The 26,753-nt window shown below is 38.7% G+C and overlaps 2 protein-coding genes across 19 annotated transcripts in view; both read left to right on the forward strand.

Annotated features, from left to right (window-relative positions):
* The window catches only part of LOC118645935, a 40,331-nt gene extending 20,870 nt beyond the window's left edge, over nt 1–19,461 (forward strand). The window contains exon 4 of the mRNA XM_036287927.1: nt 16,298–19,461. Coding sequence (XP_036143820.1) covers nt 16,298–16,584 — 287 coding nt within the window. The 3' untranslated portion in view covers nt 16,585–19,461. The remainder of the gene's footprint in view (nt 1–16,297) is intronic.
* The window catches only part of LOC105832148 (phosphatase and actin regulator 4), a 214,513-nt gene that overhangs the window by 15,671 nt on the left and 172,089 nt on the right, over nt 1–26,753 (forward strand). For 6 of the 18 annotated variants that reach the window (XM_036287905.1, XM_036287910.1, XM_036287911.1 and 3 more), the window contains exon 1: nt 19,920–21,681. The exons of 4 other annotated variants lie outside the window; for them this stretch is intronic. In XM_036287905.1, the coding sequence (XP_036143798.1) occupies nt 21,288–21,681 (394 nt within the window). In that variant the 5' untranslated portion in view covers nt 19,920–21,287. Of the gene's footprint in view, nt 1–561; nt 955–18,545; nt 18,634–19,012; nt 19,102–19,405; nt 19,493–19,919; nt 21,682–26,753 lie in introns of those variants that run through there. 8 more of the 18 variants (XM_036287918.1, XM_036287922.1, XM_036287921.1 and 5 more) reach the window with 5 other exon arrangements.

Raw genomic sequence — 26,753 nt, forward strand, 5'->3', positions numbered from 1 at the left:
ACGTAATTAAAGAAACATTCTACCGACGAGTTGCTCGTGTAAATACCCCTGCGGTCGCGCCCAGTGCCCGTCCGGTCTACAGAGGGTGTGTCTTTCATGTGCAGGCTAGTCATTAACCACGACTGAGGGGACACAGTCCGCGTTGTCCTAGAGGGATAAAGTTAACTTCGGGGCGCGTTTTGCTAGCAAAGTAATGGCAGCCGTGCACGACACATACGAACGCGTTTGCCTTGTGTCTTCGGATGATAAAACTGTTTAAAGGTTTTTCTCTGTCCCTGAAAAACTGAGAGCTTACGTAAATATGAGAAAAAATATAAACGTAATTGATGTAGTATTAAATAAAAATCAATTAATATAATAAATAATAAAGTAAAAGAGAGAGAGAGAGAGAGAGAGAGAGAGAGAGAGAGACGATTTTAAACATTATTTTAAAGAATTAAAGATACATTTATTTTATATAAAATGTTTTATATATCATTGATATCACGTGCGTAATATGATAACAATGTATAAGAAAATATCTGGCTGAAAACATTTTTGAAAATCTTTTGAATTATTTAGAATTATTTGCTTCTTAGACGAAATATCGAGATGTTATACGCGATGAAAAGTAAACATCTGAGACTAATGGATCGAACAAAGTTAAAGCGTTAAGCTTTGTGTTTGAAATGCAAACTCGCCGTCTTGACATTAAAACAATGTATTGATGAGGGAAAGCTTTTAAATTTGCATACATTGCGAACCAATCACGTGAGATTAACTTTGTCCCGATAATCTTAGTGATATTCGTGGAAGAGTTTGAGTGGTGTGTCTGTGAAAATCTCATCATTTCTACGAGATGACGTAGAAGGTGCATATTGCATGATCTACTCTGCTCGGCTGGTTGCTGTTGCGTGTCTCGTTTTTCTACACATTGCGCAATGAGCCTCTGGCGGTTTGGACCTTTTAAAGATGGTATGTTCAGTCTGTATATCGCGCTCTTATATCGTATAAGATCAAGTTAATTACTTGTCCGAAGTATATGAAGGAAGATAAATTCCCAAAGATAATTAAAAGCAGTATCTTTATCATTTTAAATCGATATTCTTTTTATCTGCTTTTAATCTTCACACACATTTATCTCGATATATTTCATTCAGAATTTATGTTTTTACATTTTGCTTGTAAAGTGCTTTCCCATTTACAAAATTATTTATAATGATACTTTCGTGCAATAATATTCGCGAGCAACATTCATGATTATTGTGAATTAAAGATAAACGAAAAAAAAAAGAAAAAGAATATTCGATGCGGTACAGTAACCGAGAATAGAGAAACGCGGAATTTATTGCGCTTATCTACACGCATCGAGTGTCACGTGTACACTCCGATGAGCCGAAAAAATCAATTGTCGATTTACGTGACTACCGGGATAAAAGCTTTTCTATATACCAGACGACGAACTCTACATGCGTGGCAGAATTTATTACTTGCATAAACGCACTACGAACATCGCGACGTGTATTCTCTATTCCCCTTGGCGAAAATTTTGACCGCGATGATGCATGGGCGCGATTAGAAGATCACAAACTTTCATGGAACGAGACATTTGCATTTGCATAGTGAAGAACTTAAATGGTTGTGCCGGCACGTCTCGCCGTTGCGATAAGTGACGATGAAATCTTCCAATAGAAAATCTTTCCACTTGGAAAATTCTGAGGTTCTGGCCTTTTTCAATTTCGACGATAAGAACTTTTTCGTAATTCATTGCCGATATCCACTCTGGGATAGAATAGCGAAATTTTTGAATATAAATTGTATATAAATCCTTTAAATGTAAATTGTTTTATATCTGAAACTTTTTTTTATATGCAATGGGGCTTTTGTAAACATTAAAGCTGTGTATATCTCTTTATTTTATGTGTACATCGAACACATTTATTAACGTGGAGTATGATATTATATATATTTAAATTTATAAATTAATGTTGTACCCGGAAGTATTCGGTTTACTTTTAAGCGATAAATTACGCGTATAGTCCGTTTTAGCATCGTTTCCGAAACATTTCCGACCGGAGCACTTTATCTAAATAAAGAGCATATCTTCCACGTCGACTTGGCAGCGAACGACAATGGGCATTTAGGTCATCGATTGCTCTCAAAGGGATGCAGTGTCCTTTTCAGAGCCTTTCGGATCTTGTAGATGAGCCTTGATTTCTCAATGTCAATTCTCAATTTTTGATGAATAAATAATCATTTTATTGTAATAACAATTATTGTTATTATAATAATTTCGTATATTGTAAAGTACATTTAAGCTTGCAGTATATTATAAAATTTTATTTTTATGTTTTATTGATTTTCAATAAAGTTTTTTTGTTTGCTGAATATACCGTCAATAAAAAGGTATTCAGTCACGTCTATTATTTCGTACTTTTGTTTGAAACTGAAACACTGTATTGATGAGTTTATTTCACAAATGTCTATAATTTAACGTATATTATGTAAACATTTCTAAAAATTCAATTTTGGTCATAAAACGCGACAAAAAGCAGCTTAATACGTTTCATTAAAATATAATGTCAAAAGTTGACATTTCCCCCCCTAATTATATGCACGTGCGTAATGAACTCCGTTAGGAATTTACATTAGCATTATTATTTCGCGCAGTGAATTCACTTTCCGGCAAGTGTGTTGCAATAAATATTTTCGCCGCCGCGGCTTTCGGTCACAGCGAGAATGTATCATTTTTCGATTGGGCGTTTCCTTTCTTTTATTTTTTATTTCTCCCTTGCGATATCTCCGAATTGCATTCGGCAAAGATGTACAAGGCGTTGAAAGAAGCAGCGACGAGGGCAAGGGTTGTGCCGCGTTCGAGAGCGTTCCCCAGGGGGTCGCTGACGTTGCGACGTTGTCTCATTGTTATGTAACCCGTTGTACCCCACGGAAAATCACTCCTTTCCCTTTGTGCCTGACATTTCGTGTCTTCTGTCACGGCCTCACCCAACCTGAATTCCACGTCGCCGTCGGTTTGATTTGGTGTAGCACATTTCTCGCTCTTTCGGATTCTAACACGGCATCGCTATCGCCGCCGAGTGGAATGCACGCGATGAAAAAAGTGCGCTCTTGCACAGCGCCAGATATACGTGCAGCGGAGCCGAGCGCTCGGTGAAAACCGAGACGATGTTTGTCGTTTAAAGTGCCACTCGTAAGAGCTCGCGGGCTTACATTAGATATGAGATACAGTGTGAGAGAGACTCACATAACTCCGCGTTGGATTCTCGTCTTCCCTGATCCTCGCTATCCTAGAATGCTTTTCTGTTTGTGATATATTTGATCGCGATGGAAATTTAGGGAAGATAGTGCTATTTTTTCCAAATACGCTTTCTTCGCGCTTCGTTGTCAGCATTATTTCTCAGAACTTTACCGAGAGAGACAGAGAGAGAGAGAGAGAAAGAGAGAGAGAGAGAGAGAGAGAGAGAGAGAGAGAGAGAGAGAGAGAGAGAGAGAGAGAGAGAGAGAGAAAGAGAGAGAGAGAGAGATAATATGTTTCTTATCGAAAATTAAGTAGTTTAAACGATATACATTTAAACGGAGCATTAATTATATATACATTTAATTGCATAATTATCTCAAGTCTTGAAATCTTTAATACTCATAAATGTTCATGAATAATAGCTTGTTTTAAATTTAGGTGTAAAATTGCCTTATTTAATTATTCAATCGAATAGCAGGGGCTTTAAGTGAAACAATGAAAAGAGAAAGATCAATCTATTTTTCGAATTCTTTTTGAACAATTTAACGAGCAGCGTTAACCTCGCGCACATAAATTTCTCATAACCCCGATTCCATGTAGATACCTACTTTTATCGGGTCGTCGTCGCCATTTATCAGAATTTTCAGCGACGTCGTGTTCCACAGCGTGCTCCATAAAAGCGTCTCCGAAGTAGACATCGCGCTATCGCCCCGCGTATCACCTCATTTTCACCTGGGCCATGCGACGCGAAGTTGCCGCTAGCTGCACTCTCGCGTATTCCTATTGCGCTCTATCGGTAAATTGACGTTTGCGAAACCGAGAGCCCTGGATAATTCTCAGATAAATAAGTGTCTATCCACTTACTTATATCTTTCCTCCTGCCCTGACTTCTTCATTTTCTGCTGATCGTGAAAGTTTCGTTGACATGGCCGGATAAGACGAGACCGCGGATGAAAGCCGTCAGGAGGATGGCGTACTCTATAGGAGCATATCGCGATGAGAGTGCACGGTTATTGAATAAGGCAAGAAATATTGCAGGAACGCGACGTCGAAAAACTCGATGAGCCACCGCCACCATCGTCGTTGGGGGACGATCGGCTTTGTCTCGCTTTTTCTCGGAAGACAATTCGCTACCCCACGCTCGCCGCGCGTTCATCGATTTTACAGCTTCGAGCGCCCTCGATATACAGTGACGATAATACATTGCAAAACTTGCGCACGGAGTGCGTACGGAAAATTGATAAACAGATTTCATGGAAACCAGTCGGTCGTCGCCGTCGTTCGTGAAAGCGACGAGAAAAAGTAACTTAGCGCATGGAAAAAAAAGAGAGGTTTTGATTCAAGGGAACGTGGCGAAGATGCGCAATAGAAATTGTCGCAAAATGTTACGATCACAATATTTTTCATAAGCCTGCGCGATTTTGACGAAATATAATATGCGTCAAAAATATATTCGTAAAATATTGGTGAGATTCTCGTGAGAGTAGAAGCAAATATCTGCAGACTTCGAAATTTATGGCAATGCACGACAGTTCGTTCTACATGAAAATTTACATCTTTTAACAAAGTAATTCCGTAAACAGAGTTTGATAGTAACAGTTCTTATTACGATAAGCCCAGAAAATCTTATTTGCTTTACTCTAAGGAATGATATTTGCCATTGACGAGAAGGAATGGCTATTCCGAGTGAGTAAGCTGTAATATTGTTCGCGAAACTATTTCAATAACAGCTTCGTACGTTTTGTACGCTGCCAGGCTTGGCTGCCGTACCGTTCTTGTGCACTTGTAAAGTTTTGTCTCAGCAAAAAATTTCACGCGAAGTGAACAATAGAAACAATTAAATTTGTAGGAAACTATAACTCGTTATCCGGAAAAGTGAACATTACCCTTTCCTCCTGTAATTAATTTAAAATTTAGCCAAGTGTAATAAATAATGATGAGTTAGTGATTTATATTATGCCTCGCTTATTATAATATTGTAGCCGTATTGCTATGTAGAGTGAAAAATAGAGTAATGACAATCGTTACGCCACGTAAACAGTGCGTTAAGATATGCTCTCGTGAGTAAAATGGATGCGAAAGATAAGTTTGAAGAGAGATGTCTCTTACCCAGAAATTACTGAAGGGATTTCGCATCAAATTGCGACTTCTAGACCATCATATATGCAACTCTCATATCTATTTCACTCCATTACGTGTTAGGACGTGAAGTGGGCTAATAGTTCGCTTAGCCGGGGGAAATGAATATGATCCTCTTGCAATGTCATACTTTTGTAAGCGACAGTAATGAAAAATAACGTTTTAGTCCCGCTTAGTTTAACACGCCGAATAAATTTCCACGCTACTGTCGATCGAGGTATTCGTTGAGCGCAATTATGGCCTCTAATTGGGGATTTTATCGCTAAATGAGATAACTCGTTTCTTTGGTAATCGGTGGAGAGTGCTCTGTAAAAGTATAATTACATTAAGAGACTTTGCGCGACTCATTTCAACGACTTAAAATTTTACTTTGAATTCAGACGGTCGTTATAATGAGCTGTAGGTACGAAACTATAATCAATTGTACATGTAATGCTCGAGTATCGAGCGCACTTTGCCTTCATAAATACTCGGGTACTCGTCTCCACGACAATTCAGTTTATACTTTCGACTGCAATTTTGTAATTGATACGATATTATAAAAATTGCAATGTACATAAAAATTGATTATTTTAGATTTTTATATATAAAAGTACATAGAATATATTGCATATTTTTTACACCGACATAACTCAAAAAACCAAGTTTTCTAGTTTTTATATTTTATAATCATCATTCTTAAATGCGATTTTTTGTGTAATAATGTATTGTAATTGGTTACAGAGGCATGAAAGTATATTATTAATTTTCATTTTGATATATTACATTTTTATTAGAATTTTTTTTTGCAAATAACTCAAAACTAATAACTTTTTAATTATATTGTTGTTGTAATAAAAGAGCGATGTGCATTTGATAATTAACGCGTTTTAGCTGTTAACATTTTATTCGTGACGTACACTTTTTTTAATTTATACGTTCTACCCTTTGCTATCCGGTATCTAATGGAAGAACTGATTCACAGGGCATGCAAAGTGAATTCCTTTCTGTCGTTCTTTATTTTCTATTGTGCGACGTCCTAGAATACGGCAGGTTACTTGAAACCGGTTACGACATAACGCGCTTTCGCACTTCTTGTGCCGCATTCCACTCTCATTATACATGGTGGCGAGAATACGTGTAAACAAACTTTATGGTGTATAATTATATGAGATAAAAAAAGTTTGTATGTTAAATCTCAAATAATTATTCACAAAATAGATAATAACACCTTTTAAAGCATGGAAAATATTCGTTTTAAAGAAACTAGGATAACTACATTCTTCTTCCCTTGAGAGAAGTAAATAATACCGATTTTAATCATACCATTTATAATTATGATTATGCTTGTGATAAAGATTATAATTATAAATACTTAAATTCTAAAACATACAATTATCTTTTTTTTATTACAAAATTTCTTGAAATATCTGTAGGGAGAAATCCTGTAGGGATAAATTTATGATAACTTTAAGAATATTCAATTAAAAATATTAATTAAATATTAAGTATCACGCAAATATAACTTAAATATATTTCTGCTTAGATGCGAACTACGTCTTATTCAGGCCACTCTGTAGATTTGTTGTCCGTATGCAATCACTCTATGTGCGGGTAACTCGTTTACGCAGCCAAACGTGGCAAAGACAGAGCGATGCAAAACTAGGTGCAGCGTGTTTAATAATCACAGTACGTACGGTAGTATACCGCAAACGATAATGTCCTTGTGACACTCAAACCATGTAACGACCGATTTTAATGAAGAGCAGTTTTGCATGCGGCAGATTAAGTGTTTCACGATTCTAATCGCCTTTAATGAGATGGTGTTATAGAAATTTGTTACGGTTGCATCGGTCGAACGGGATGTTCTAGACTTTCTGATGAATTTAAAAGGAAATTAACATTTAATGTCATTAATAACTTTCAATCTTTTTTTCTTTTAACTATTTTACTAATAAAAATTAATATTTCTGTTAAAATAAAAGTTATCGAAATTACATTGAAAAATTTTTTTTTCCTTTTATTTATATTTTTAAATTTCTATTTACTTTAATAAAAAAAAATGATAGAAAAATATTTCTATAATTATTTTGAAAGAAATTGCTTTTCCTTAACTTGCTCGTTAAAATCTAATGTCTGGTTTAAAGAAAATGCACGATTTTTGAAATATTATTCATAATATAAACATGGAACGTGTCGGTTGGCAACCGGGAGGAATGTATCTGTCACGGGAACAATACATGTCATTCCTGCACATTTTACTCGTGTCGGTTTTGCGTTTATCGCAGAAATTTATCCCTGTAAAAAAAAAGTAACAAGCTGCTTATACATTCGCTTTATTTTTCTGAAAGCGCATTTTCGCAAGCGAATGGCATTCTCGCAGCATCATCTCTTGGTAGAATCTAATACAGGCAGTTTTGTAGCTGTGAAGTGAGATGTGCTTCGCCGCGTGCGGACTTTGCTTTCACAAAATGAATACTCATAAAAGTTTTCGCACTTAGTATTGTAGAAGCCCTTTCTCGACTTTTCTGACATTAACATCGCAAAGTTCGTAAATAATCGACAAGTAACACCAATCTGTTCCATGGCTGTCAATCCTAATAGAAGTTGTTGGAATTTTACGACTGATTACCAGAAGAATTACGATGCTACGACTACGATAGCTTACGAAAACGCGACCGGGGAGTCTAGTCGATCGTTCTATTATGCATCCCCTGTCGTAGAAAATATTGTGCTCCGTAGAATCCGAAACATTCGATTTTATCTAAGTCTTTTCATTCGAATTGACATTACGAGTCTGTACAAATTGATGTATTTATTCAATTTCGTTTTATTACGCTTTTTTCTCCGTTTTATCTGTATTTCTGACCATATCTCTGTACTAAAAATGCATATAATCATTTATAGAGTCGAGATACGAGAAACGAACTCCTTGGGTTGACATTTAAATTTTATTCAAGTCTGATTTCTTATTATACATTTGAAATAAATGGGTTTTTGTGTTACTGTAACGTGTATTATAATTGATTTTCGCGATAGCACACGCAGAAAAATATTCTAGTGCTAAGAAAAGGTTATAGGTCTTTATGAGGAATATTTTTTTGATATTTTCTTGATTCTTAAATATTATTTACTTGAAACACACAAGTAATACTTTTACTTTATTATTCAATCTTAAAATTTGTTTATGTGTATATACAGAAAAACATTCTAAATTGCTTAAATTACGTAAATATAACGATTGCTTATTTCAAGTATTTCATAAGTTTAAAAATATCTGCAAAGCTATTATAAATTTATCATGAACATTTATTCAAAAATTTATTCAAAATATTCTGAATTCTAATAGTTTAATATTTCAAGAATATTAAGTTAAAACAAAAATTCGATTTGCTTATTTTATTCGACTTTTCTTCGATAAAATTTTTTAAGATTCTTTAAAAGAATATTCTGTCGGTATATGATAACGAGTTTTAAAATTTTTTGTGACGTGTATATTTTAAGTTTAAATTTATCAAAGGAGAATTCTCCGTTAAAGAGATAATCGTTTCTTACTCAAAGAAAAAAGTGAATTGAGTAATTGCTTTTTTTTTACAATAGAAATGGTATTTTTCTGTGTGGAGTGATGCGCGAGCATTGTACAGAGAAATCTGAATATATATGTACATTGGTCCATCGACTCATTTTGAACTTTTACCAATTTTTGGAAAAGCGAATCGCTGCTGCACTTGATTGTGAGATTCTATGGATTCACGAAAAGTTTGCGCTGTGCCACATTACTTTTCAACTTTCCGGTCTGCATCAGACTCATCGGGAAGTTTCGTCCACGCAGAAAAGTAAGCATGCAGACGACGGTTTACTCTTAAAAGCCCGGGAACGAGCTAAGCAAAAGCGAGAGGAGAATGCCATCAACCTGCGAGAAACCAATATCGCGCACGTGCCACGTTCTCGAACGTGGATCCGTCCGTTCTTTACGGCGCATACTGCAGGAAAATCTCGTTGCACTCGCCGCGGTTATTTGTAGAATTCAATGTGCAATGATGCGAAGTGCTCTCAGGAGACCATCTCTCTCGAAATTCTATCATGTATTTTCGCCGGATAAACTGTTGACGCTGGATCTTCCTCTTTATAACTCCACCCCACATAACTCATCCGCGTAGCCGCACTGTTACAGATATATAGAGAATTTTTCTTTTCTTTAAAAATGTGATTAAGATTATTTCCTATTTTCGTGGAACAAAACCAAATTATATATTTTAAAGCATGTAATCAAATTCTTTTGTTATAAGAAATACGAAAAACTTTTAATTTTTTTAAATTATATGAAACAATATAGTTTCGAATAAAATATTATTGTTGTTAGTCGATCTTAAAATAATCAAGTGGAAATGGAGAAAATAAGAAACAGAGATCAGAAAATTTAAAAACTGAACGAGACAAAATCGCCAATTTATCCAATCTGTAGATGTCGGTCAATATATAGCTTGATGCAGGCGTTGTAATTATTTTTCATTTTAGTTTGACATATAATGACGATCCGATAATAACTTGGCAATCTGCTGAGAAACGAGGAAAATAACCGGGAGGGATGGATTGATAAAAAAAATTTGCGGTTGACGTGCGATTTTCCATTTGTAAACTGATCGACTGATACAAATTAGAGCACCGTACCTGCACCTCACTTTATTGCTCGGAGGAAGAATGATGAAACCTGAAAAGAGAGAGGAGAAAGAGACAGATTAATCAATTTAATCTTTGCGTTGATCTCCGATACGTGGAATTGGATTAATAAAACCGTGACTGTATTCTCGTATTACAGAAAGTTTGAAAAATTGCTTTCTATGTGCGCTGCTCGTAACATATTTTCACATCCATGTATGTGTTTATTATATTAATTGCGTGTGATATAATTGATTTTCTTAAATTAAGAATAAGTAAACTGTTAAAAGAATTAGGTTTCGAGCGATACTTGCGTAAAAAATATATAGTTTAAAAAAGTGAGGTGTAATAAAAAACTTTTTTCATGATTAACTTACATTATTAGAGCCTCGCGATTTTGTCTCATTCAGTTCGGGCATCCGCTGTAGATCATCGTGTGAAGCACTCTGTCCTGGTTTCATTTCGTTGCAAGCCGTGTCGTATCCTACCCCACAAACGACGACGAAACTCGCGGAATTCTTGAATGGCAAGAACGTTATCCAAAGAATTTCCCTTGCGGTCATTCTCCGGCGAGGTTATAGAGGATGAAAAAGCGAAATTAAAGCCAGTATTCAGTGTGCGTAAAGAAATTTACATGCACCGTGGAGAGTTGCCTACACAGGACGACAATGAACAACCAAAGCTGGATCTTCCAACATACAATACTATCGTGCAATCTCCGCGCACTATAATTAAAAATATAAATACAAACTTAATCAAGATATCGGAGTAAAACGACAGAAAATCAAGTGAAAGTTTTTACTGCTTTTTATTTTATATCGTTATCTATCTATTAATTAAATTTCTATTGGCTGTTGCCTATTAATTGATCAATTTTATTGTGTGAATTTTTTAATCAATTTTATGCCAAGTTTTTTTTTTCAAACAATTGCATATCGTCTTTTAATTCTTTGCGAACCTTCGCGCAAAAGGTTTTTAATATGAAACCAAGTGCCGCAAGTTGATTTGCATTGCAAATAGATCGCGAAGGAAAAAGAACGTTAAAATGGAATTTTTGGAAATGTGCAGTGAATCTTTATTTGACTTTAAAAATATATTGAGAATATATGTGCGTGGTTTGTCTCTCGGAATCATATGCAACGCGTCCTCTTATTTTTGAGTGTGATCGTCCTGTAAAGCTCAGTATTTACGAGTTAAAAAAATGGATCCATCTTCGTAGCATGCTACGATAAAATGCACGCAAGATAAATCAAGCGTGTTATTATGAAGGGCGCTATTAATTTTGCTGCATTGACGTATTTTCACGTGCGAGACATAAACGTGAGGGACGCTTTGCTGATACATAACCACGAGCGACATGCGTCGTCTCGTTTGATGATAAAATAAAACCGGACAATAAAAATTTTTTTTTCTCCGTAAAAGAAAATTGACATTAATTCTAGCAACCTACATATTAAATTAATTAAATTAATTAAAAAATTCTTTTAGTTATATATAAAACAAATTTGGGAAACTATATTTTTATCTCAATATGATTGCGAAATATGAATATTCTCTTCTTATTTTATGATACCAGAAATAAATTTAGTTCCACATAAAATTTGTTTTATTTATTGTGAGCTAAATGAGAGGAAAATATGTTTTATTATATTAAGTGATAAAGATATAGTTTTCGGACCATGTCGAATTCGTCAATATGACGTCAGTTGGCGCCAATGTAAAACGGTGAATTAAAATAGATTCTAAAAAGATTAATTGTCTGATCATAAGAAGATGAAAAATTGTATATGAATATAGCGCAATTAATTGTTGGATTCGATTGATTAAGGTCGGTGTCAATATTAAATGATGAAATCATGTGCAGAAAAATGAGATAAATTATTGATTTCACTGAGGGAAAAAAAGGGAATAAAAATATTAATAGACCAGCATGTTTTTTATTATTTTTTGTTATAATTTGCAATCTGAGTATTTAACGATTATTCGTGATGATCCTCCATGTGTCGAATTGATAGACTTGCAATTGCTTGCGAATAAAATGAGCTAGATAAATACGATAAACGCAACGTTATATCAGTGTGCTGCAATATATCAATTAGTGTCATGTGCAAGCATCTCGACTGTAAAAATATATCACGTCACTCAACTGACTGCATAACGTAGCGGCGAATATTCTATGAATTCCCGCATTTATCTCGCCGCGGCTCTCGTCATGCTAAAATTAAAATAAAGTTCTTAAATCTGAATAATGTCCGATAAGAATGTATTACATTAAGAAAAACATTAATTATAAGAAAATAGATGCTTATATGTATAAATGCGATCGTTGTTAAGCAAAATTTTATCTATAACAAGAAACAAAAAGAAGTATATTTTGATTCTAAGCTACTTAATAATTATACTTTGGCATGACTCTAATTTCCATCGAAATTGCAACTATTAACGAAGGAAGATAAGCTGAATTTACACGGTAATAAGGAAAGCAATCTCTTCATTACTCCGCCTTTCTACCTCCTCGCTTGCCATTAATTTCCTGTCATTATTGTCCTAAACAACATCTTACCTGGACGGTTAGCACACAATCTGATGGTTTGTGCGACAAAGTTGGTTATTCTAAACACGTCTCACACATAACTTTCCGTACCAATATTTAACTTTAAATTTACATTGGTTTGTACCGTATCGCTTTGCATGCTATTGCATCATCGTCATATAATAGTGTTTTTCTATCGATTTATTATATTGACTATAAATGCATCCAATTATAAAGGTATTATAATTAAAGAGATATATTATCATGAATATTGTATAAGTGTCTTTTTTTAATTTAGTTAATTAAATATCTTAAGATCCATAAGTTTTAGAAGAAAACTTTTTGTATAAAAGTTATAAAATTAATTTTTGAAAAAAAAATTTTTTTTTAATTATGAAGATTATTGTCAATTTTTTAAATAAAAATATGTGCATTTTTAACATAATAATTCCTTTAATTATTCTACATATAAAAGTATTAAGGTAAAATTAACGACAAAGTAAAGGTTTACGAAATATTTATACACACTTTATAACATGCCATATTCTGATAAAATATAAAAAACTATCTCGTAAATTATTAATTTTTCGATAACTTTACTTTGATACTTTTGTACGCGGAATAATTAGAGGAATTATATATGAAAAAATTATATAATTTTACTTTTAAAGAATGGTGCTAATTTTTATATAATCTTAAAAAATTAATTTTTTTTTAAATAATTTTATTATTATTTATCTCTTTCTAGATTATATAATTTTTGTTTACAAAATTTTTCTTTAAAATTTACAGGTTTTGAGATATTTAACTTGCAAAATTAAGTTGAACACCTGCATATTTTCTATAATAAATTATATAAGTTATTTCTAATATAATATTTTTAACAACTTAAAATAATAATTTTTTTAAATTTTTGTTTGTTTTTTATTATTTTGTTCGTTAATTACTGCAAACTAGTTAGTATAAGCACTCAATAACTCCGTGAACGATGTAGTCTGTTTCGTTGGTATATACACTGCATGATGTTCACGTTAAGCATGCTTTGTCAGGGTTCAGCAGAAGGATGGGTGACCGCCTTGTGTGCCATTCGTTCATCGTCTCTTTCTGTCGAGACTCACGGCGCATGTTTCTCTGTTGCTTATTCTCGTCTATCTCTGTCGCCTTTCCCTGACTTTATATTCCTTTGAGGATTATCATACTGCATCTTCTGCCTCTAAGAAGGGCGCAGTTCATCCTTGAAGGTAGAGAAAAAGTAGCAGCTCCACCCTGACGCAGGTCTTATCTTGCGAAAGGACTTTGTCTGCTAAACATTTTTTTATTCTATTTTTATTAATAATGTAATTTTTTAATATAATTTTATATATATATAATAATAATAATTTTACATATATATATAATTTTATCGTGTTATGTATGTAGTAAGAAATATTTTTAAAAGAAAATTATTTTTTTAATTCGCAGCAGTAGGAAACTAATCTGAGATTACAACAAATTTCAATACAAAATTTAATCCACATTGATGTCAATTTTTGCAATTATTGTAATATAACTTTTCGCTTTATACGTCGAAGTTAAATGATACAGTGATTTCTCTGACAATCTCACGCACACTTTTGCAAACATCGGAGTCATAAATATAACATGAGCAATATTTAACAAGCACCGTTATATTATCGTTAATATACCGTTTTAATAACATCGAGAGAATTTACATTGTGACCAATTTTATATTAATTAATTGCAACTTGAGTTTTGCGTGTTTTGCAAGCGGTAAATTGCGTCGCTCAAAGTGGTTATTCTCCGGACGCGATTTCGGGAAAGGATCTCTCTCTCGCTCTCGCTCTCTCTCTCTCTCTCTCACGGATATTTTCGTCTGGTGTGCAACGATTGCTCGTGTCTCATAAGTAACTGCATTTAGTAGAGAAGCACGCGAAAGCACCACCATTTAGACCGCGTAAATGCAACACTAGCTACTCGAGACGCCTGTGGTTGTCATTGATGCAGTGTCACTTCGCCCTAATTATACTACCATTTAATGGCAAATTGCCTGAATTCGAGTTAAATTTCTACAAAGAATTTTTTTGTGCATTTGGTGAAGTATTTTTGATAATAGTAAAGTCGGATGTAATAAAATCGTTTGTCGAGAGATTGCTATTTTTCGCGAATATGTAGATTGACCTTAATTTATTGCGATCGATGAGACGGGTCAGGGGACAGTTTATAGCTCGGTTAGCTTTGCAAGTGGACCTTTGCCATTGCGGCGAGAGATCGAGGGTTCTTTGACCGCTGAACTGAGATACTATACAATATTTTGCCTCGCAGTATTGACCTATTGATGTACGAAATTAACAAGTCGATGAATTTTATACAATGATTTTATTTCCATCACGGAATGTATTTAAATTCTTTTAAAGAGCTGACTCCGTTTTGCCAATGAATTTTACAACATTATGTGAACTTTCTATTTGTAATGTATTTATTCGGAAATGCTAACGCGACGATAAAATTTAAAGAGAAACGCAGCACATTAAGTTGCACAATATGACGAGAAAAAACGTTACCTAATAATGTCGCAGTAAGACACGGTGCATACATAATGTCCCCTATAATCTTTCTAACGTGTATAATTTCTAAATAAGCAGGTCTTATATACCGTTAGCGATATACGTAGATTAAGGCTGTATTAGGCTTACGTTCGCGATCCCTCGCAGCCTACCTGACACGCGTTGCGGATATGAGATGAGACCAGGAACTAATCCGACGTCACATTTATATGCAAATCCGTGAATTTTATTCTCCTCGAGCTTTGCGATTATTTGTACGAATGGATAATTTATCGCTTGCGTTACGCATTGTAAAAAGTGCTTTATTGGGAAATAATTGGATTATCGGTAAAAATACGGCGGTTTTATGAAAAAGATGTTTCAATGCTGCGTTACTCTCTAAATCTTTGCGAGATTTATGGAGTGTCAATGCAACGTAATGCCTCGTGCATAGAAGAATTTCAAGATAATAATCTGATAACTCACGATGTAATAGAGATATTTATAAACTCATAGGTCGAGTTGCGTTTGCAAGTTATGCAGAAGTTATATTTCCGATCATTGATCATTGGCGTGCCGTCGCGCGTCATGCAACGATACTTTCTAACGGGCGACCTTCGGGAACGATACTCGGTCCATTCCCCGCGCGAAACGGCGAAATGTTTTAGGTCTTATATTTTAGGCCTTAGTTGTGACAGCGGCCAGACCGGGCCGAAGAAACGTACGGTAGAGATTCGCGAGTTTAAATTAGCGAGTCTAGACGCCTCGGAAATATCACGTGATGGTACGTAAGTGTCATACAGCATCCGCTGTCTTCCAGTTCGGAGATGTTCGCACCTTGGTACGTCCGCCCACCACCTCCGAACATTCGTCTAGATCCGTGACAGTCTTCGAAAATAAAACTTGATCCGTAAAGCGTGCTATCTCTCGCTATACACGAGATAAATCTGTTTAATCTGTCAGCAGTCGCGCTGTCGTATAAATAAAAATACATCGCAGTTATTTGTCACTTACTTACTATAGCTTTTGCGATAGTTTTTGTTTATCTCAAGTTAAAGTTCTTTCCCGAGATTTTGGTTTATTATTACAATTAAAAATTTTGGGAAATACCTTATTTACTTTAAAATTATCTTTATTTTCATAAATTAATAATTTATATTGAAAAAAATGTGCAAATTATGATGTAATAAAATTTTATTTCTGTTTCAGGTATGTATTCTGCAATTAGAAAAACTCTGGCTATTCTCGTCAATCCTCTAGCCGTAAGTTACATAATACATTTAAATTTACTATTTATAACTATTTGTGTCTTTATTTTTAATCGTTTGAATTATAATGAAGACATTATATTCATATCACTTTCACGTTTCGCCATTCCAGTACTGTCTGTATTCGCCACACCCACGATTGTCACTTTCACATGTGCGATCTTCGAACTTGTATATGATTTGATACGTATACATTTAAGAAAACATGTGAAACTGACAGTTACCTGATAAGCGTTTGCTATTCATTATAACTTAACTGCAACACCATGATTCAATTGCCGCAATGATCAAGCGCAGGCACAAATAAGAGAAGAATTTGAAATTAAAAGATTAAATTACATAATTATAATCAATTATGTACAGAAATCACATTGATTTACGTAGAAAAACGAGAAATTATTTTTAATCTTTAAATTAATTAAAAATATTTAAGTACAGAATAAAAAGTAACGCTGGGGTTGCAAAACACAACTTTGGAAAAATATAATATCCATGAAAGAAGTAGGTATTTTTCGTGGCAGGTTTTAACAATGTGAAGCTTTCAGTGCGATTTGGAAATGTTTATATGGCGTGTCTATAATGGTCTTTGTTTTTAATGGAAAATCCACCATTGATTTATGTGTATTGGCGTATCAGTAGTTAGCTAGTCCCTAGGGCAGCACATTCCAGCTAAGCTAGATGATCGTATAGTTATAGCGTCTCAGGTATCCAAGAGACTATCGATAGTCAGGTAAACGATTCAAAAGTGGAATAGGGCAGGACATAAAGGTAGCGTCATATTAGGAGGATTACAAAAAGGATTATGGGAAAACGAGACGAGGTCACAGTTAAATGTGAAACATTTAATATACAATAGAATAATAATACCTACATAGATATATTTACAGGGTATATATTACCGAGAAAAATCAGAAAAACGTAGAATTTTGTTTTTTTATCTTTAAAAGTGAATTCTTGTGGATTTTGTGGATTGGGGAAAATTGTTGGAATTTTACTCTAAAATTTTTTAATTCTATCTCTAACAAAATTGCTTCTATTTTTATTTTTTTGTCAATAATGATAAAATATACAAAACGTCGAAAATCGATTAGCAATAAATATAGCATATACATTCATGTACGCTTACGTATACATTCTCGTGTAACTCGCGAGTTTTTATTTAAAAAATCAGCGACAATAAAAGATAGTACGTTGTTCTGAATTGGTATTGTGTATTTAATCACGTGTTATATTCAGTTTTTAGTCAGCAACATGGAACATATCGTTATATGTTTTATTTATTTTATATGTTATTTCTTTTTAATACTTTCTGAAAATTCAAAGCAAGTAACTTTTCTATATATTAGAGCATTAAGATATATAATAAGATATACATTTAGTTCAAGGCTGCATTAAAAATTCTCTAATCTTCCCTCGAATTTTGAATAAAATTCCTGGAGAACCGGAAAATTTCAAGGAATTTTTTAAACAAAATTTACGTACCCTGTAATTTATTTTCTCTGTTTTATTAAACAAAATTTTTTAAAAGTGCAATCTACAATTACCCGCGCGCACGCACAGGTAAAATGTCCACCCTCGGTACATTTCGCACGGCTTAAATTAGGCGACAAGGACCAGTCTGATCCGAGTTTTTCACGTAGTCACGATCGTTAGCGTCTCCGGCTACGATACGAGGTATAAAAGCCGACGCGCGCGAGCAACACGTTAATTGCAGTTGCGAGAGAGAGAGAGAGAGAGAAAAAGTTACGTCGAACGCGGCATAGATGCCTCGTCCGTACCGCGCGCGCAGACCAGCTCGGCCCGGCTCGGCTCGACTCGGCTCAGTTCGGCGGCTGCCAGCCGGCTGCTGCTGCCGCCGTCTCTCGCCGCGCCGCGCCGCGGTCCACGGTCCCTCGTTCCGGTGACGCGAGAAGGCGCTCCGGTCGCATGGCCGTCCTCAGTACTCGCGAGCCTCGCTCGGTGTGTGTTTCGTGGTGTGCTTGTCGTCGCCGTGACTGTCGTTTTCCACACGGGGTTCCTCTTCGGCCGCCCGTCCACACGATCTCTTCCCCCCCCTCGCAATTAATTCCGTTCGCGAATCCGTCCCGCCGGTTGCGACGGCCGTCTCGTCGCGATCCTCCGCCGCCGCGAACGATACCCCTCATTCTCTCCTTCTCTCACTCTCCTTCTCCGTCGCTCTCACGCGAACGGGAGGAAAAGACGACGGCGGTGGCGGCGGCGGCGGCGGCGTCCGTTGAGTTTGTGTCGCTCTCGGGCGGCGCGTATTCGTGTGCCAGTGTGAGTGAACGGTGTGCGTTGTGTACAGCACAAGTCGTTGGCGGCGCCTGGGATCTTCCCCCCTCCTCCCGCGCCATCTCTCTCCCTCCCTCTCTCTCTCTCTCTCTCGTGACGTTTTCTTCCCATCCGCGTGACTCCGGCGGCGGTGAATTTCGTGATACGGAGTTTGGAGTACTACGCGCCGCTCCCGTGTGTTTACGATCGTTGCGTCCTCTCACCTATCGCCGTCTCGCTCTCATCTCCTCTCACCTGCCTGCCTGCCTGCCTGCCTGGCTGGCTGGCGCGGACAGGTGTCTCGTGGTAGCAAAGCAACGAAGGAGAGAGAGAGAGAGGGAGAGAGAGCGCGCCAACGCCTGGCATCTCTGTGATATAACGCCTCGACGGCCCTTCCCGAATCCTGCCGAGAAAAAAAACGCAGAAAGCCCTCCACTGCCCGAGTCGTCGTCGTCGACGACGTGCCGGAGAAAAGTGCGTACCCGTAAAACGTATACGTTATTTTTCCCCGTGCAACGCGATCTCTCGCGCGCGCAGTTCGGCGTGTCCATTCTTTCCGCTCGTTCATTTCGCGCGGTGCGGTGTACGGGCGCGCGCGCGTGTGCGTGCGTGAGTGAGAGCAACGCGAGGGGCGAGGGAAAACTGTTTACGCCTACGACAACGTTACAACACGCCCTCGCGGGCGACGCGGCCTCTGTCCTTGGAGGTTAGTCAGTCGGTCGTGCGAGCAGTGAATGGACGCTTCTTCGCGCGACGCGCTCTCCGAATCCGCCGCCCGGCGTTCGTCGCGCCGCGTTTGGAAAATCGCTCTGTGAGAGAGAGAAAAAAAAAAAAGGCCTGGGGAGAGTCGGTCATGGATCGGATCGTGAGTGTTTCCGTCGTCGTCGTCGGTGGAAATTTCCGATCGCGCTCATTAGAGTCGACCGACGAGGGGAGGGGGGAGGAAGCGGAGTTAACAATCTGTTGAGCGTCGACGGAAAAGTCCTCGCGGAGGATAAATTCTCTTTTCCCCTTCCGTGGAGTGACGCGCTTCCGGTTCTCCTCGAGCGATCCGTCAAATTGGAGGCGTCGGGGCGTGGTTAATTAATTAAACGTAACGACGGGATCTTTTGTGCGCAAACAGCTTTAATTTCGGTACAATTTCGTTGGGGGCGACGCGACGGTTTGCGGAGCTTTGTTGACGCTGGAAAAAAAAATTGTTTCTATTTTCGCACACATGCGCCGAACAAGGTTATTATTCTCTGTTGCCGGCGGGTCCCGCGAGATAATTTTATCGCCCGGTAAATTCGTCGACGAGTCGCGGGCCGGGGTGATTAAACGGGTTTCGTGTCGCGCGCGGAAAAGTCGGTCGTTTCTCGAGATTCTCCGTGACGACCGGGCGGCGGATCGGCGCGCGATCCAATCTGTCGCCGGATGCGCCGGAAGAAATTCCTTTCATTTCCCGCTCGGTGGAAAATTTTCTTCGGCCTTGATCCGCATCTCATAAAATTCCCGGGCGAGATAAGGACTCGGTCGGCTCGAACGTTTAAGGGGAGAGGACGGAGCAGGTTTCTTTTTTGGGGGGGAATTAATTGTGGAATGCATTTGTGATAGGTTTATTAGTTTAATTTTTTTTTTGCGACAATCGTAGGCTCTCACACACGGTTAACGATCGAAATTGAAATTTCACCGAAAAATCCTCGTCGGCATTTCGTTTATTTCAACAAAGTCGAACGGTCTGAACGTGTTCGAACGTCATTTTCCGATATATATATTTTTGAAGAGGATCCGACTCGGCGCTCGTTGTATAATCATCGGTTGCCGGCAAACGAAAACAATGCGTGCCATTCATGACGGTCGGGCAGTGGCCGGTAACTTTTTCCCCGTTGGTTTTACGCAGGGACGCGACTCTTCTCCTTCTCCCGCCAGTCGTCATCGGCGCGGTTCATTTTCCATGGTATGTGCCAATCACGGGGAATTCCGTTGTAAATAGTCAGCGACCCTCCAGCACGAGGAAGCCGGTCCGGATTTAAAGGACCCCTTCCGTGCGTTTGTCCATCCTGGATCATCCGGTCAACGGTGCTCCGTGCCATAAGCCTCGATAGAATAACAAATTGTCGCACAAGGTAGAGATCTCCGACCTGGAACGTGCGAGATAAGGAATCCGGCTCGAACGTCTTCGTAATCGAGCGGGCGCGATAACGAGAGCGTCATTCGTTGGATATCGAAACAACAATAGCCGGGGCGAGCTCGTGAGTGTGGAAGGTGTACGATCCGTCGGATCGAAGAGGAAGCGCCGTGTTCTTGGCGGCGATCAGATGCGCGCTCGCCCGGGAGGTGCGATCGATAATTCCCGATAGCTCGCCGGGAGGAGGCGCGCGCGCGCGCGCGCGATCGTTATCACGGAATCGCGCCCGAGCACGTGGAAGAACGAATCTCACCGTCGAGCCGTGGAGCCGCGAACGCGAAGCGGTGACCGACGACGACGAAGACGCGACGAGCCGCTGCCGCTGCTGCCGGACCCACGAGCAGGTGCCGCACACGACCGGGATGCGCGGCAGGCCGACGGGGACCAGCAGGACCACCCGGTAGCTTCGTTGCCGGCTCTCGTAGCGATCCTCAGCCCGTGGCGCCGGAAGAGACGGGGTCGCTGCAAGGATCGTCTCGCTGCCCCGAGCGCGATGTCCATACGCGTGAGCGGCGTCTACCTGGTGCCCACCAGCCCGGGCGCCACCGACAGCGCCGGCAATGACAAGATCGGCGGCGGCGGCGGCGGCGGCGGCCTGGCCGTGGACGGCGGTCTGCATCATCAGCAGCAGTATCATCATCATCAGCAGCAACAGCAACAGCAGCAGCAGCAGCAGCAGCAGCACCACCATCATCATCATCATTCGACGACGAAGACTGTGACGATCGTTACGACGGCGCCACAGCGCAGCAACAGCCTCGACTATCTCAATTTCGAGGAGAAGCGGCAGATTATCGCGTCGTCCTTGTCTCTGAGCGATTTCCTGGCGCATGGACCGGCGGCAGCCGCGGCTGCCGCCAAGGAGGTGGCGGCGAACACGGTGATCGGTGAGTCTCTCTGATTTGACGAAAAATCGCAATCCCCTTCTGTGCCGCCGTGCGCGCGGGATAACGAGTTTAGATTGCTTCGAAAAGGAATTGACGCTCCTAGAAGAGTAATTACTAGGCAACTGTCGTTGGTAACGGGACTTGATGTTTTGTAACATTCGAAACGGGTTGTTGCAAAAGGCAGCGCAAAGAGAGAGATATTAGCGTAATCATATTGGAAATTGGAGAGCGTGTTTCTGTCACACACTGGCTGTGTTGTTGGATTGCACGCGGACAATCGGACGAGGAGGAGGGTTACTCTTCTCCAGATCGATTCGATTTTGCGGTATTCTACCGTAGAGTACGTTTTCATTTATCTACCGCGCGGTATCAAGTCTGCTGCCATGTTTCGTTCCTGTCCTACAGCAATGTTGAAAATAATTGCGGTATAACGAGCTAGAACATTTCCCCCGTATCGGATATTTGATGAACACATTATTTTAATAAACATATTATATATTTATTTATATTATTAGTATTTAAATATTACTGCGGTGCGCTGCATTAATATTTAAATATTGATACATTATAAATTAGTAATTAGCTAACGGGGTTATTTTAACACCCACGCATATTTTGCCGTTTTACCGCAATTTAGGAGACTTCTCCAATTTCCTTTCCGGAAAATGTCTTTCAAAGTTCCGATCGAATTTTTGAAAGGTTTGACCTTTCCTCGATATACTACACATCGTGTTTATATTCAGTCTCATCAATGGAACCGTAAATATAAAGTTTGCAGAGCGTTCTTGCTCTCTTTTCAGTGAGTTTTTATTATTTCACGCCTCTCGATCGATTTTTACGAGCCTTATCGCTTCGATCCCCGGCGTCAATTGGGTTTAAATAAACTAACGAGTACCGCGACGTAAATAGCGAATCTTCTACACAAAAGTTTCGAGACAGGAAGAGAATCCTGTCACCGAGAGGGTTAACAGGTGATGACGAGGCGCGTCCGCCGCCACCGCGTTTCGATTACCCGGAGGATAATTGCCGGCGATTCGTTTTCACCGTCGACGGTTGCGTGATTTATGAGCGACGCGACGTAGGGCTGAGAATCGGCGGGGGCGCCGGCCGGCGCCGCTGGTCGTCGTGCGGAACACCACGGTCATCCTCTGGCCGGCGCGGTACGTTGAGACGAGATACACGTTGACCGGTGAATTGAGGTAATCGGCACGGCGGCGGCGGCGGCGGCGGGTAATAAGGTCGAGGAGAAATAGGCGAAAGGAAAGAGCAAGCGGAGGCGGCAGGAGTCCAGCGGGGACGAAAGATGATCGGTGGGGTGGGAGGGAGGGAGCGAGCGGGAGTGCGTTGTGTGCAAGGTGGAAAGCCACCTTGGCGTCTCACTTGGATTCGGAGTCAAGGAACTCCGGTAGCGAGTGCGAGAGGCGCGTCTTGTAAACAAACGTGCGTGCGTGCGTAGCGTGCGTGCGTACGTGCGTCGGCCACCTACACGGTGTCCCGGGCGGAATGGTCAATATTGCCAGGGACGATAATATCGGTCTTGAACAATGAGACACAGCTCCTCCTTAAACATCCTATATATCCCGGGAATTTTCCTCCTCTCTACCTGGCTTCTCTCTCGTCTATCGCGGTATCTCGCGAGGTCGTCGGTCGTTGTGGGTAAAAAGGGACAAAGGGAGGCGTTACAGCATGGCGCCGGTAGTCTGCTTTTCCTTTCTCTTCTCTTCCTCGTACGCGTACGCGTGTGTGTGTGTGGATGTGCACGCGAACGCACCGCCCTTATTATCTCGCAGAGCTGGCGTTTTATCCATAACCTTTTGGAAATAACGCGGGAAATCTCGGAATGGAGAATGGAAAGGAAGTAATGTATAATTTTGCATAAAGTTAATATACTTGACATACATTTACCGCAACTTATGAAATATATTTATCATTATATACGAAAAGTTATATACGTATACGGAAAATAAGATATATGGAGACAATGATTCCGCTCGTGATTTTCCATTAGCCTGTTATTATTAATCCAAGTTTGTGCAATGGGTTTTGTCCTGTACTTTAATGTTTTCATCACACAGGAAGTTAATAGCGATAAATCTCTTGCCTCTCGACTCTCTCAAGATCTCAATCCGTAATACGAACCGATTACGTGCGGATATTACTGCAACCGATAAGAAATGCGTGTGATCTTTTCCTGTCAGATCAAATATTATTATACTTCTCGAGCTCAATATTTGCTTCGTCCATTAGGCGAGGTAATTAGTCGATAAGAGTAGGAAAGTTTGACGATCTTCTAAAATATCAGTATCGATTAATTTCTTGGAAAGGTTACGTTTGTTAATCAGTCGTAAAACGGGGAGTATAATTAATTGTAATTTGATAGCAGACGCTAAAGATATAATTATACTTAAGAAAAACTATGTTTTAAAGTTTAAACGGAATAATTTAATAAAATTATTTAATATACTAGACACGATCTATAAAAATCAATCTAAATTTAATTACAAGTTTTGATAAAAAATTTTTTTATCTGTTTCAAAAAATTATATGTCCAAAGTTCAAATGAAAAGAAGATAAAAGTTGTAAGTAAAGCATACTAAACAAGTTGAAACAAATTTGAGAAAAATTTATAATCAAGTATTCTCTTATGCAGTATTTTCTTATGCACGGTAGAAATTTCTTCTTTACTGGGAAGTAAAGACGAAGGTCCTTATTAGGATTTTTCTTCTTATTAAGATTTTCCGCCAATTTTTGTTTTTTTTTTTAGATTCAAAATTCTGTTTATCTCTGGTTATCCGTTTTTTTTTAATCGGATTTTAATCTCGCGGTCTTTCCGGTACGACGGACACGCGTCTAGGCCCTTTCACCTTTTTTGCTTCTCCGTTGAGAATTTCCTCAAGGCGCATCGCTGCGTGCTTCGCGACCGAGCATCACGGCGACCGCGCCTATACCGCATTGTAGCTGAATCACGTGCCACGGCGTGATGATCAATCATTCCCCGTACACTCGATACACGAATGTAACTACGCAGGCAAAAGAATCCATTCCGAGATGTTGGTTTTTGGTTACAGTTCTGGTTACAATTCGTCTGAACGTGCTACAAAGCAAGTTTCACGTAAACATCGGTCACAAAAAAAAGCCCTGGACGTTTATTTCAATTAACAGTCGCTGAATTCTGCTTTTTAACAACGAAATACTCACAATCGATATCGGAACCTGAATGTATAGAAAGAAACTGGGGACGAGTTAAATTGCAAGCGAAATTAGTCGGCATTAATGAAACTGATCCTCGATTCGCTGTATCATGAAACTTTAATTAGCACGCTGCGAAAAACAATAAGTACATTAGTCGGATGTATTACGCAACGCGTGTAATCGTCTATACTCGGGCGAACGGGGAGAAAAAGGCGCGCGAGATAGCATTGCCGATGTTGTAATGGGTGCAGAATGCAGACGTAATGTGGCAACGCTGCGCGGAAATCATTCATTGAGCAGAGAGCCGCTCTTGCTCTCGGTCGACGACTTGTTCTGATCGGCTTGGATAAGAACAGAGAGAAACTTTGGTGGCAGAGGGCTCTCCCGACGATAACAAGAGGACCAAGTTCGGCAATCCGATGTCTGCGATGCGTCTTAGGGGTCTTGAAGGAAACCCCAAATCCCCGTAAATCCCTTGTTCAAACAGCACGGGTGCCATTTCTCGGGTGAAATTAACATTAAAGTTGGTTACCAAAGCATATTTTTAGTCCAATCAGTTCTACAATTGTATTATATCAGATGTATTTGTGCAGACGGTAATATTTTAAATATTTCAAATTAGTAAATATGAGTAATCTATTTATTGAAAAAATTAAATTTAATAAGTTTATGCGATTTATATGCATAAGCACTAGCTGGTTTATTAGACAACTGAAAGAAAAGGAAATACTGTTTGTATTTAAATATTCTCATTTTCCTTTTGCACCGTGACCTATTTGATGTTATCGTTTATTGTGTAATTAGATATTTCACTTTACCTCTCTCTGTCGGCAAAAAATTCATTATCTCCCAATTGATGTTCATTTATTCAAGCAATGTTCTTTACGTAATTCAAGTGATGTTCTCTCATACATTCCCTACGGGATCTCACTTGGCAATACTCGTGTAAATATAAGATTCGTGTAAATAGCGCAAACTCGGTATACCATGTAAAATTACTGACGAATGTTCTTACACCTCTGGTATGTAATTTTCTTCGAGCAGAGATAAAAATGAGAGAAAAATCTTCTCGATAGATCCATGAACTATGTACGACAGGCTCAGTTAATTATTTCACAGAAATGAGGACTATATCTTTCCTTAGCCACTCCCATCTATTCATGGAACATTATTATTCATTTTATTGAATTTTTTTGCTATATCTCACGAATAAGGAACCTTTATCCAATTAATCGATTTTTTCTCAATAAAGCGCTGTGTCATTAATAACTTGCATTCTCATTAACGATAGCTCGAAAAGAGTTGGCAGGACTGTAAACGTTGCGGAAATAAGAAATTTCAGAAATAATTTTTTTTAAATTTTACTTAATCGTCTAATTTCGCCCGTATATAAGATTCTCTATAGCGAAAAACTTTGTTGTTTAAGCAAAATTCATCTTCTACAAATTGCCCTCGGTCTCTTTTGATCTTAGGGATTATCTTTTAGTAATATTTACATCGAGATGAAAATTTTGATGCCAGTGCGAGATTAAAACGTCTAAAAGCAAATAAGATTATTTTTGTTATCGCAGATATGTGCGGTATATGATATTAGATTACCATAAATTGAAGGTTGCTGAATCTTAGATGTAGACACGTTTTTTTTTATCACCGTCAATTAATTATTTAGCACGTACATTTTTTCTTCTCCAAGTTGCACGAATGGCGTTTCTTTGCTTAACACCGGCGCTCGCGTGGTTGCTGCGCTGGCAAGAAGAAATAGTGACTCATAGAAAATTCATCGTCTAATTTTGCCCGTATACAGAGGCAAACACAAGCTTCTCTACGGCGAAAAGTTCGTTGTTTAAATAAAATTCATCTGTTCAGCTCGGCTTTTTTTA

Source organism: Monomorium pharaonis, chromosome 6, assembly GCF_013373865.1.
Source record: "Monomorium pharaonis isolate MP-MQ-018 chromosome 6, ASM1337386v2, whole genome shotgun sequence".
In the NCBI taxonomy this organism is placed as follows: Eukaryota; Metazoa; Arthropoda; class Insecta; order Hymenoptera; family Formicidae; genus Monomorium; species Monomorium pharaonis.